Below are 13,569 nucleotides of genomic sequence, written 5' to 3' on the forward strand. Positions count from 1 at the left end.
TAATAGCATTATCTGAACCTAATCACTTTCCAAAGTCCCTACCTCTACCACCATGGGCAGATTATGTTTCAACTGTCTAGGGGCTTCCAAGATGGCAGAGTAGGGAGGGAACTTACTGCTCTAGTCTACAAGAAGACAATTGACAAAAAAAGTGGACAGAGTGAAGGCTGGGTGCTCGTGATTGTGGGAGGCTTGTGTACTGGGGTTGAAAAAACTGACTCTGTGGGAAGGCTCATGGTGTGGCTGGGACTTCGCACAGTAACTGTGGTAGACTCCACACCCACAGCGCTCCCTGGTTACCTGGGGAGGGACAATGCTGGGGAACCTGAGCTTCTACTGAGGACTACATGGGTCCTTAGTGTGGTCCCTGTGGCAGGGCACATGAATATTATACCCACTGAGGCTAGTGGTTAGGCACCGGTATCCTTTGAGGGGAGGAGCTCAGTCGAGTACCAAAAACCACCCATCTAATTAAAAAAAAAAAAAAAAAAAGATTTACCCAGCCCTTCACCCTGGACAACTAAACAGAACTCCCTGGCCCCACCCACTACATGCCTCTAGACATTCACTAAAAACGGACACTCCACTAATCTACAGAAGCATAGTACAAAGATAAAAGCCACCACAGAAAAAAAGAAAAAGAAAAAAGAAACCAACGAATATCTCCACAAATGCTGAAGAATGAACACACCAATTCAAGACACACTACAGGGCAGTTATAATCAATACAGCCTGGTACGGGTACAAAAACAGATGGATAGAACAATGGAACAGAACAGAAACATCAGAAATTAATCCGAGCATCTACAATCAACTTATAATTTGACTAAGGAGCTAAAATCAACCTGTGAAGCAAGGACAGTCTCTTCAAATGATGCTGGGAAAACTGGATCTCCACATGCAGAATATGAAGCAAGACCCCTGCCTTACACCCCACACAAAAATCCACTCAACATGGACTAAAGATCTAAATCTATAACCAACACTATCAAATTACTAGAGAACATTTGGGAAACCCTGCAAGACATTGGCAGAAGCAAAGAGTTCTTGAAAAAGACCCCAGAGGCACAGGCAATAAAAACCAAAATAAATAAATGGCGTTACATAAAATTGAGAAGTTTCTGCACTGGAAAATAAATATTCAGGAAAGTGAAGAGGCAACTGACAGAATGAGAAAAATATTTGCAAACTCTTCAACTGATAAAGGATTAATAACCAAAATACATATAAAAGATCAAGAAACTCCACAACAAAACAAGTAATCCAGGTAAGATAAGGGCAAAGGACTTCAATGGATATTTTTCAAAAGAAGAAATCCAAATGGCCAGACACATGAAAAAAAATGCTAAGGATCACTAGTTGTCAGGGAAATGCAAATCAGAACCAAAATAAGGTTTCACCTCACCCCAGTTAGAAAGGCTTTCACACAAAAATGAACAAATGCTGGCAAGGATGTGGGGAAAATGGTGCTCTAATCCACTGTTGGTGGGAATGTGAACTGGTACAAAGTATGGGAGAAAATATGGAGACACCTCAAAAATTCGAATATAGACCTACCATTTGACTAGCCATCCCACTCCTCAGAATTTACCCAAGGGAAATTAAAGCAGCAAATAAAAGACTTATCTGCACCCCCATGTTTATTGCAGCTCAATTCACAATAGCTAAGACATGGAATCAACCTAAATGTCCCTCAACTGAAGACTGGATAAAGAAACTATGGGATATGTACACAATGGAATATTACACAGGGGTAAAAAAATGAAATCCAGTCATTTGCAACAAAATGGATTAACCTCGAAATCATACTTAGTGAAATAAGGCAGTCCCATAGGGACAAATACCATATATTCTCCCTGATCTGTGATAACCAGTAGAACTATTATCTGTGCCCCCATGTTTATTGCAGCTCCATTCACAACCTAAATGCCCATCAACCAAAGACTGGATAAAGAAATTATAGGATATGTACACTATGGAATACTACACAGTGATAAATAAATGAAATCTGGTCATTTACAACAAAATGGAATCAACCTGGAAATCATACTCAGTGAAATAAGCCAGTCCCCAAATAGACAAATACTATATGTTCTCCCTGATGTTTGAGAAATCATACAGCAACTAAAAAGCAATCTGTAGAAGTAAAATTGACACTTAGAGAAGGGATGACTTGAGCGGTCCTTGTCCTGTCGAGAAACAGTTCTTTTTCCTCATACTATTTGTTGAACTCTTTATTTAACAGAGCTAATCATATATGTATAAAGTCAATTGAGGATGCTTCTCATCAAAAAATTAGAATGGGAATAAGAGGGAGGAGGAAATTTTACCTGTAAAGCCACAGAATTACTTCTAATGGTACAGCTTAAAAACTTGCCATGAGAAATTAAGCTGGGTGGTAAAAATGCCATCTTAAGTGTTAAAATGATCATAGTAAGTGTTATAGTGAGCATACAGATAGGATTAAGTATTAAAGTGACCATATAAATACAATCAAATGCCTGGTAATAAAGATAGAATTAAAAGGGAGACAAAATTCCAATATGGGAAGCAGTCTGCACAGCAGACTCATAGAATGAGCATCACTTTAACACTCTGACCTGAGAATCAGCCTTTAAGGCTTCCTGGTATGGCTGAAAAGCCTGTTAAGAGCATTTCAGGCATGGAAAGCCAAGACACTGTGGCATAAAATATTCTACATGAAGGATCTCTGAGACCCCAGAAAAAAAGAAGTGGCCATCCAAGAACAATGTACTTTTCTCTAGGTAGTGCAGATAACCTCCACTTCGCTTATGGCCTTGTCCAAATACTTACGGAGTTAGTGTGCTCAAAAGGCTTCCATATCTTAGGCAGCTGATGTCAAGAGTCACTGTGCACTAACTTTCCATGCAGGACCTCTATGCTTAATAAGTTATAAGAGTTAGCTATAAAACTTGTTCTCATTTGTGTGTGTGTGTTTGTGTTAATTGCTGAAAATTTTTACTTAGTATAGAGTTGGTCTTCTGCATACAAAGTTAATTGAAAATAAATCTTAAGGGAGAGAGGGACTGGGAAGGGGAGAGGGAGGATGAGCAAGGGTGGGAGTGTGGGTGGGAGTGCAGATATGGTGAAAAATAACTGTATTCCTAAATTTGTACTTATGAAATGAAATTTGTATTCACTAAATAAAAGGTTTGAGGGGAAAAAAAGCTTCAACCCCTTTAATTCCACACCCATAGGAGTTTTGTTGACAAACTGTATTTGAACCCTGCAGTGCCACATAGCTATATTATCTTTCCAGAGTTTGACCACTTATCACGTTTATAGCTCACACCTGGGCCAACAGAAGGCCTTCTCTCACCTGCTTCTGTAAACCCCTAACTGGTCTCTGTCCAAACCCCATCTCCCTTCCATCGGCTTTCAATAGAGCTAGAGACAGCCAGCTGGGAGCTTATTTGGACCATCATGGCTCTACTCAAACCCTCCATGGTAACAGAAGCCATAGCCTTATAGGGATCTGCAAAGTCACCTACACGCCAACTCCGGCCCCGGATGCCTACTGACTTCAACTCCTCTCACTCCTCCCCTTCCTCCTGCCCCAGTCCCTTACATTCTTGCTATTTTTCTGATAGGCCAGGCATCATCTCACCTCAGGACTCTTGTATTTGCTGTTCTTTTTACCCAGAATGATTTTTTTTCCCCCAGATATACACATCTCCCTCCTTCAATCAGAAGACAGAAATCTCAGTTACTTAAACAATATTTAAATAAAAAGTTAACTAGCCATATAGTTATTAACTGCTCAAAGAACAAAAAGGAATATTCTGTTGTATTTTGGCTCTCTACTGTCTCTTGGGCTTAGGGGATAAAGAGGATAAAAGGAGCAGAGTGGGGACCCCACCAAGCAGAAACTTAGACCTTTGAGGATGAGGCACTAACCAGACACAGCTGCTGTCACTGAGGGGCTGCCATAAAGCTGGCTACGCAGAGCTTTAGACACTTAAGTGGATTCAGCTGCTGCTCCAGGCAGGCACTGCCTCTTCTGGGAGAAGAGGCTCACAGAACCCATAAGCAGACAGGAAGCTTGCCAGAAGAGTTAGCACCCTCTCCTTCCTCCACCCTGCAGTCCACCAAAGCTCACAACTTGAGCAGCCTCACCAGGAGCTGGTCAACAAAGCAGGCATTCGGTTTGCAGAATGACAAAGCCCTGTCTGGTAGGGAAGCTTCGAGGCTGATCTGGACTCTTCTGCTGCAATACTAACTTCCCTCAAGTCTTAACATACCTTATGGGGACCTCTGCTGGCCATGGTGGTTAATAGCATATGATCTAACCCTTGTTTCCTTGCTCATCTTACTCTTGCCCCAGCACTGACCTAGCTGGCTAGCACTGGAATAGGTTGTTAGTTCTTTATATAAAGGCCCACTTGCTGACCTCTCTCTCAGCAGCAGCTGCAGTGGATGGTGAGAGCTCAGACACATGCCCTTCACTCGATCTATGTTTCTCCATTAAAACTTGCTTCTGTTATGGGCTAACTTAAGCCCGAATTCAGTATTTCAGGTTCTTGCCCTCTACTTAGATAAGAATTCTAAGTACCGGCTCAAACAAGACATGCAACATGGCAAGGTTTAGACTTGACTTAGAGAGTGAGCCAAACACACCGGAATGTAAGGGCACTATTAAGGAAGGGTAGGCCAAGAAGGGTAAATGAGGAGTTCCATACCAATCGTTTCCAGGGAGCAGGCCAAGAGCTGCAAGCAAAAAGGGCATGCGGGCGGGAGAGTGGCGGGAGAGTGGCGAGAGGGCGGCGAGAGAAGCGCCAGAGAGCAAGCACAAGACGCCCAGGCCCAGGCCTCTGCAGGCCTCTTATTCACTTCCAAAAGGGGAGTGGTTACACAGCCAGATTGACAGGAGGGTGGATACAGGTGAGATCACTTAGGGGGCAGAGGGTGTGGCCTCTAGCTCACCAACCTAATCCTGTCTCCCTGACTTGTCCAATATTAATTCTATCCAGCAAAGAGGGCTGTTTATTCTAGATTAGGAATTCTCTCTCCCAGTAGTATTGACATTCTAGGACAGATAATTCTTTGTTGTGAGAGAGTGTGCTGTGTATGGCACAATCTTTAGCTACATCTCTGGTCTCTACCAAGCAGAGGGCAATAGCAACGGTGTTCTCAATGATAATCAAGAATGATAATCAAGAATAATCAAGTGGTTCCTGGGGGCAAAATGCTCCCTGCTGGGAACCCTTCTTCTAGATATGTAAGATGGTGGATGGGTTGTGTGACAATCAGGCAGTTAGGTGCTGGCATCAGAATAAGTGGGTTTGATTGGATATGTCTTCACATATTACCTGTTTTTCCCTGGGCCAGTCACTAAACATATTTGTCATTTTGATTAGCCAACATGAAAATCTTGGGGTAATCATTATGATTAAAAAAAGGAATTCACAGAGGGGGTTTAACACAGAGCAACCCATCCATAGAAGTAGGTGATCACTTATTGTAATTATCAAATTCAAAACAAAGCCTCCGTGTAAGTCATGAGAAGTCAACAACAACATATGATGTGCTGCCAACTTATGCCAGATAACTGGTGATTTTCTCCTTGAATGGGCTTGATGCTGGCCTCAGAGAAGTGATCGTGCTCCTAAAGTCTAGAGATTTCCTACAAATGCCTGCCATGATGAAGCGCACCTGTAATTGGGATGGACTTAAACACAATGAACAATGAACATATTGAGTGCAACTGTGTGACACTACAATAGAATTATAAAAACTTGTCAAGCAGTAAATTTCACTGCAATGCTTACAGTCAACTTACTGTTTGATTCATTTAATTGACTTACTACTCTAAATGAAACCAAAAAGAATCAAAGTAACAAATACAGTCACATTATTTTTCAGGCCCCGAATGCTTTATGCATTTCACTCAGCACTTTGATATTCCTGAATGCAAAATGGTAGAGGGAACTTGGCATACATGTTCAGGTGTAGCATGAGATTCATTCTGATGAGTAATACAGGAGCCCCAGGCTTTCCTGGGAGAGATCTGGCTCCAGCTCTTCCACTCACTCTGTGAAACCCTGGGTCTGTTGTTTCCTCCAAGACTCAGTTTCACCTTTAACATCTGGATGTAGTTTTCTGGTCTGTGAAGTTCTGTGAAGTTCTAATCTGTCCCCAGTGTCACCTCACCATGCCCTTAGAAGCATGCAAAGAAATGGAGGGAGCACTTTCTTGGGTGTCTCTGATGAATGCCTGTTGAATTCTCATGCCCTCTTTCTTTCCTCCCTAGGTACACAGTTCTGCACAGTGGACAGCACCAGGAACTTGAGAAACTGCCCATACACAATGACCCAGAATCCCTGGAATCATGCTTCTGATTGAGGATGTGGCTCACCACTTAGCCATTCATTCCCATTCATGTGCATAACAGGACACCCTGGAATCACTCCTGATCCCCCTCTTCACCACTAATGAGGCATGACACAATGGGGACATGGGTCCAGGGAAAGTTTGTGGAGGACCCACCATCAAGAGCACTGAGGATCTCCGCATTGTGAAGGGACTTCAGGCACCTTCGGGTTCAGCCTCCCCTGCCAAGGCAGGAGTAGCATCTTCCATTGCATCCCTGAAAGCTGTCAGTCTCTGCTTGCATACCTCCACTGGCAGGAGCTCACTACCTCCTAATACAGCCTCCGATATCATGCGGGAAGCTTTATTTATAAGGAAATTCCTTCGTCAGAACACAAGTCTGTCATGCTCCTTATTCCATCTGGGGCCATGTAATTGCTTCCTTCTTCCCCATGAGAATCCACAGATGTTGGAAGACAATAATCTGCCACTCACCCACATCCTTCAGTCTTCTCTCGAAACTAAACATCACCAATCCTCTCCACTCTGGTCATTTTCTTGTGGACGTGCTTTAGTGGGTAAAGAAACCAGAGCTCTTTTAATGAAGTTGATATCGATACCAAGATGTTGGCTAGAAGCACTGAAATCCTGATGAGTGAAGCATCAAGATGTTTACTTTAAAGCTGTGCTCACTCAACTTTTCCTTTCTCTATTCTTGCGGATAGACTTTGGAGACACTGCTTAGGTTGTGGTTTTTGACCTATTAGCAAAGGAATCTTTATAGCTGCTCTGGACTGCGTGTGTGTTGAAAGTTGCCATTTTTTTAATTGGCATGCTGGTGATGAGGTCATTTGGGATGAATCTGGATTTTCCTTCCATGAGATAGGAAAGGACGATCTTCTATGCTGTTCTGAGGCTGTTGGTTGAGAGTGGTCTTACAATTCAGAATTCAGCAGGGGAAACTGAGTTGCTCCCTTAGGACACCTTTCAGGGGCACTCAGGGCTCTGAGTTGAGGCAGTGCCCAGTGCCACCAGGCAGGGCAGTTTTCTCCTCTGAGCTAAGACATGAACACAGTTTAATTTTCTTGGGTAACTTGGGGATCGCGTTTTCTATATTTGTGGCCGGCCCGAGTTTCATTCCCCAGAAACTCCTGAGGAAATCCTTCTCACTGTCACCTTATTCCCTTTGATGAGATTCTGAGGGCAAATTCTTTTCCAGCTGCCTCCCTTTTTGCTGCCAATAAAAACTCTACTGGAAGGATTCATTGCTGGTCTATACAGTGAAACAAAGGAAAGATGGGAGGCAGGTGGTTTTGGGGTGCATTTGTGACTCACATGTGTTGGGAGTTTAGGCCTCCTTGCCTTTCTTCTTGATCTACTGATTCTTCTTCATGTGTGAACGCTGAAGCCACAATTGCCTCATAAACCCCTTCATAAAACCATGAAGGTGGAACTCACTAGTGCCCCACCCTCTTCATCCTCATACTTGGTGAGAAGGGACAGGCAGACCCCACAAAGGACTAGGTGACTAACCATCTGGCTTGGGCACTGGAAGTCGCACATCCCAGGAGACTCCACTGTCCTGGCCCACTGAGGGCAGTTGGTCACCACACTGATGGGGCCTCCCTGTGTTGAGGATAAATACCTCTTCTCAGAGTAGTTTCCCTTCTTCACTTTTTATGGAATAGGCTGAGATTAGTCAATCTGGAAGCCCTGAACTCTCCACATGCTGGCTAAAATGTAGTCCCTGTTCTCTCCCAACCACAGAGCAATTCCTAGGGAACAACTAAGAGCTATTAAGAATCAGATTGAAGTGAGTAGGGATATGTTCACTGCTTTGAGGCTTCTGATCAACTTTGTTTAATGCCCCAATATTGATAAGACCTATTATTTGATTTGCACACACGTGCATATAAAAGTATTGTAGAATTTCTTTTCAATGAAACACTTTTCTGGAGGCTTAGCGACCTTATGTTCTTATGAAAAATATTATTTCTCAATGGAAGATGTCCATATAAAATGGCATCTTGGATTCAATAGGGATCCAAAGATTACAATGCTAGTGAGAAAAGGAGATCCACTATATCACAGGATTCTTCCTGACTCTCTGAATGACCTTCCAGGAGCTTCCTATGATTGGTGTCTTCAGAGGTCACGGACACCCAAGAACATAGAAAGGGAGCAATTGCATGCACAGTAGCTCCTGCCATTGTAAACGAAGGGGTGTCCTTTGCAGAAGAGGGCCCCACAAGCATGCTTTGCTACCTCATTGCTATAGGGGTTGGGGCACTGTGGGTGGTGTACCAAATGCCCACATTGGTGGTTCATAGGATAGGATCAGATTGGTTATATTTGGACGGCTGTCACGCTAGCATTAGTTAAATCAGTGGCTTCCAGGAATGTAGGTAATAGATGTGTATGGGAGACTTAGAAGATTCCCAGCTTGTCCAAGGAAGGAGAACTTGCACTCTTCCAGGGAACCTGCAATATCAAGAAGAGATACTTCTGTGGAAGAGGTAGATGTGGCCCCAGTCACACTTGCCAGATGGACGTGTACAATCATTAAGGTGATGGATGCTGCAGCCAGACTGCCCTATGCCTGGGATAAAGGTGTGTGTATGGGGGGGTCATTGTGCTTCCTCTCCACTTGTCCTGCCTGCAGGACTCTCCAGCCCTGAAACTTCCATTCTGGTCCTCACCACTCACAGCTAGTAAGCAAAAGAAATAAAATCCAACTTCTTCCACTGACACCCTAATGTATATTTGTAGAAGAACTTTTTTTTTCTGATATTTTACCTGCTTTCTCATTAACACATCTCCTTCATGCTACTAACTTGCTATGTCTTGAAGCAAATTGTGTCTAGATGGGAATGGGGATGGACAAGGGAGGAGGGAGAGAGGGGAGCCAGGGAGACTGAAATTACCTTTAATATTGTTTTCAAGTAAGAACAAAAACAATGTCTTCTTGGTGTTGTACTATCTACCATTTATCTTTTTGGTGAGAGATTCCTGTTGATTTCTTTTTTACTCTATTATTCTGCTTTGCTCTGGTAAGCAGAAGGAAAAAGAAGGCTAATGTATTTACCTCTTCTAGCCAAAATTTCAATCTTTTTAATCTAGTCTATAAAACTGAGTCTGAACACTTAGTTTGCATTTAAGCAACTGAGAGATGGGCTTGAAGGCCTGAGTGTGGTATGTGTAGCTTTGGGCCTTGATCAGCAATTTGCTTCAATGAGCTCCCCTGCAAAACAGAAAGCATGTCAAAGATTATAGTCTTGGAAGTGTTCCAACATGGGCCATCCCAGAGCCACTGTTAGTCTTACCAAATATGTGTGCTACTTGTACTGTGACTCATTTCCTACCATTATTTCAAGTTTTTATTTATATAAATTTATTTTAAAAGGACACAGTATACTGTTATTAGTGCCCCCAAAGAGAAAACAAGCACAAAGATCAATCAGTTAAAACAAGGTTGAGTTCTAATGAGATGTTAGCTCTCAAAGCTTGTCTTCTGTATGTGTGTAAAAGGGAGATGAGTGCGTGTTGGAGAGCTAGTGGGGCGCCCTCCCTCCCTTCTGGGACCTTTTCAGCTAATTGGAAGGGATGAAAAGAATTAAGAGATGAACTACTAAACTGTAAGTATTAGAGTGATTTAACTACAAGTTCCATTAAACACTTACGAAAACATAGGATAGAAAAGAAATGAAACTGCTTAGTTTTTTTTTTAAGCAGTCTCTTTTAAAAAAGTTTTATTTATTTAATTGAAAGAGTGAATAAAAAAGGAGACACACACACACACACACACAGAGAGAGAGAGAGAGAGAGAGAGAGAGAGAGAGAGAATCTTTTACCTTCTAGCTTCTCAAATGCCTATAAAGCTGGGGCTGGGGCTGGGCCTGGGCCAGGTAGTCTAGGTTTCCCACATGGATGGCAGCAACCCAAGTAATGGAGTAACCACCTGCTCCCTCCCACAGCGAGCATCAGCAGGAAGCTGGATCAGAACTGGAGTAGGGACCTGGAACCCAGGCACAGGGGTATCATCCCAAGGGGCCGCTTAATTCATTGTACCACAACACTCACCCCAGATTAAATTTTTAACTACTGATCTACTCAATTCAGATAAGCTTTCTTTGTCCTTTTAGCTCACTCCACACCATACGTAAAATAATAATATAACAGCAATAACAAGAAAGCTAATGTTTTATGAGCTCCTTTCTATTAGATATTATGGCAAGTGCTTTATATGAATTTTTTCATTTAATCCTCATAAAATCCTTACAAAAGTTACCAAAGTCATCCCTGCTTTATAGAAAAAACCTCAGTTGAAACATCTGATGACTAGACAAGATAACAGGCTGATTCTCAAGTCTGTAGTTCCAAATGTGTGCAGTAGTGTGCACTGTAGGGATTGATGCATGCCATGTGCATGTGATACACTCTGTAGGACAGTCAACAAGCTAGAGGTGACCTCTTTGTTCATGTTGCCAACTTTTCCCTTCGCCATCAGTTTGCAGCCTGGAGAGGAACTGCTGAGCCTATTCTAGTCCAAACTCAGTTATTCACTTTCTGTTATTATTCTCTGCTACTGCTCCCACTCTGGGAGCCTTAATTTCTACCTTTAAACAATGGGGGAATTCAGGTAGATGGCTGACTGACAGGCAAAGCCCTCGGCACTGACCTTTCATGGTCATACTAGTATTCATAAGCCTGGGGTTACTGAAAAACCAGCAACTGACTGTGAGAAGAGGTATGGGAGCCTCGGAAAGCACCGACCCAGTGGGTTCCAGATCATCACAGTGGCTACCCCTACAGGGACAGTTCCTGCAGAAGGTAGTCTGACTTCCCCCACATTTCTTGGTTGGAACCCAGAACGCTACTGGCCATGCTTCCTCGGGTTCCAGTGAGCATCAATGATCTCACCCTGCAGGTTCGTTACTGTTACTCTGTGCTTTCACAAAATCTCTGTGCCTCTCACAGCAGCTCATGGAGAGGGATTGTTTTCTTCATTTTGTAGAAGAGGAAAGACTTTGTCAGAGAAAGTGTTTTGCTCATGGACACAGAGCTTATATGGGGCAGAAGTCAGGACTGAAAACACTTCATGTCTATCCATTCTAACAGTGCTTATTCTCCTTCTTCAAATTCATTTTATTTCTAAATATACAAATTATATTGTTAGCCTATATAAACCATGGATTACAAATGAATATTTATGCAAGGAAACTAAGGCTCAAAGGTAGGATCTGTGACTACCTCCAGGTCACTTTGCAGTTCTCTGAGGAAGTCAGAACCTGAACTCACGTCTTCTGACTACAAAGTCCCTATAAAAATGGTGGTGCCAGTTATTTACATTTTAAAGAATCAGACCCCTATTCTTGGTACCATGAGATACTAGATTCTCAGATAATAAACTTAATTCAGTCATAGGTCATCATGAGATGTTTAAGTCCTTTTAAAAATGTGCCACAGTGCACTACAAGCTGGAGACAATACTGAAAGGATAAAAAGGAGAAGTTAATTCTCCATGGCAGGTACAGCAAACTGCCCTGGGGGCCAGATCTGGTCTCTAAGCCTTCACATTTACTTTTCTAAATGGCTGGGGGGAAAAATCAAGAGTAGTATTTTGTGACGTGAAAATTATGTATAATTCAAATTTGTGTCCATCAAGTTTACTGTAACATAGCCATGTCCATCTGTTTACACGGCCTATGGCTTTTACACTATGACAGCTGAGTAGTTGCCTGTGTGGTCCTTTGGGTCTTCAATTTACTATCTGACCCTACTTCGAAAATTTGCTGATCCCTGCTGGACGGTAATCACTTTCCAGTCATTCATTCTGTATGTTTACCAAATGCTGATTTCAGGACCTTACATCTACCAAGATTTGTTTTTGTCAGTCTTTCTAGTCTAGTACCTTCACAATGCTTTCAATGCTCCCTGCTAACATGAGATAACATGGATAAACAAAGAAGTTAGAAAGCAGCAGCCCCTTGTGGCCAACGTAAGCATTGTTTAGATGATTTGGTTGTGGATATAGTGAAACACCAGGGCTACACTGAGTTTTAGCTGAAGATTGGGGAACCCAGCTTATTCTGAAATACCTAGGATGTTCCGTAATTTATTTCCTGTGTGTAACTGACCATAATTCTAGAGAAGTTTAAAACAATGTAATTGGGAATGAGCACTTAGTCTAGCAGCTCCACATGGGAGTGCCTGAGCTACGTTCTTGGTGCCAGCTCTTGATTCCAGCTTCCTGCCAATGCAGAATCTTGGAGGTAGTGGTGATACGCAGGTGAGAGACCTGAACTGACTTCCCAGGTGGTTCCTGGACTTGGGCCTAGGTCCAAACTCAGCTCCTGGGGACATCTGGGAAGTCAACCACTGGATGGATGCTGTTTCTAAAATTAAAAAATAAAGAGTGACAGAACATGGTACCTAGTTGAATTATTTTTCCTCATGTAACAGAAGAATCTTTGTAGGGAGAACTGTGAAGAAATCTTTGAAGAATCTCTGAAGAGCCTTTGAAGAAAGAACTGTGAAGAAAGATACTATTATTCAGAATATTATATTAGGCAAACTTGCTGCCATTCTTGTACTTCTATCATTAACACCAGAGGTAGCTCAGTGATACATGGGATTCTTGTCTTAACTACCTAGCCTAAACCAGGTCATGACCATAGGTTAGTAATTTCGCCTTTTTGGGCTTTAATTTCTTGTAAATGAATGGGTTGGAAAAATCCTGAAGAACATTTACACTTTATACAGACCATAATTGCAATGCCTATTTGCAAGGAGTTTCTACATTTTCTCAAAGACCTTCAGAGTTTAATTTGCTAAAGTCACTCAGTTTGCAAGTGGCAAAGTCATGACTAGAATGCGGGTGTTGACCTAAAGTTTTTGTTCTTGATCCTTGACACCACAACAGAAACATATATCCCTGCCATCCCAGGGCAATTTCTCACCTTGAGGAAAAAGAAAGGTCATTTCCTGATGACCTATATTCAGTAGTTCCTAGTGCTATGTTAAGAGTTCTGTGAGTTAAAGAACGTAACACAGAGGCCGGCGCTGTGGCTTAGCGGGTAAAGCCGCTGCAGGCAATGCCGGCATCCCACATGGGCACCAGTTTGAGTCCCGGCTACTCCACTTCTGATCCAGCTCTCTGTTGTGGCCTGGGAAAGCAGCAGAAGATGGCCCAAGCCTTTGGGCCCCTGTGCCCACGTGGGAGACCTGGAAAAAGCTCCG

At 42.7% G+C, this 13,569-nt stretch overlaps 1 protein-coding gene across 1 annotated transcript in view; it reads left to right on the forward strand.

Annotated features, from left to right (window-relative positions):
- Window positions 1–6,359, forward strand: part of HTR4 (5-hydroxytryptamine receptor 4) — a 131,972-nt gene extending 125,613 nt beyond the window's left edge. Inside the window, exon 7 of the mRNA XM_062189922.1 lies at window positions 6,272–6,359. Within this exon, the coding sequence (XP_062045906.1) occupies window positions 6,272–6,359 (88 nt within the window). The remainder of the gene's footprint in view (window positions 1–6,271) is intronic.
- The last annotated feature ends 7,210 nt before the right edge of the window (window positions 6,360–13,569 follow it).

Source organism: Lepus europaeus, chromosome 4, assembly GCF_033115175.1.
Source record: "Lepus europaeus isolate LE1 chromosome 4, mLepTim1.pri, whole genome shotgun sequence".
Classification (NCBI taxonomy): domain Eukaryota; kingdom Metazoa; phylum Chordata; class Mammalia; order Lagomorpha; family Leporidae; genus Lepus; species Lepus europaeus.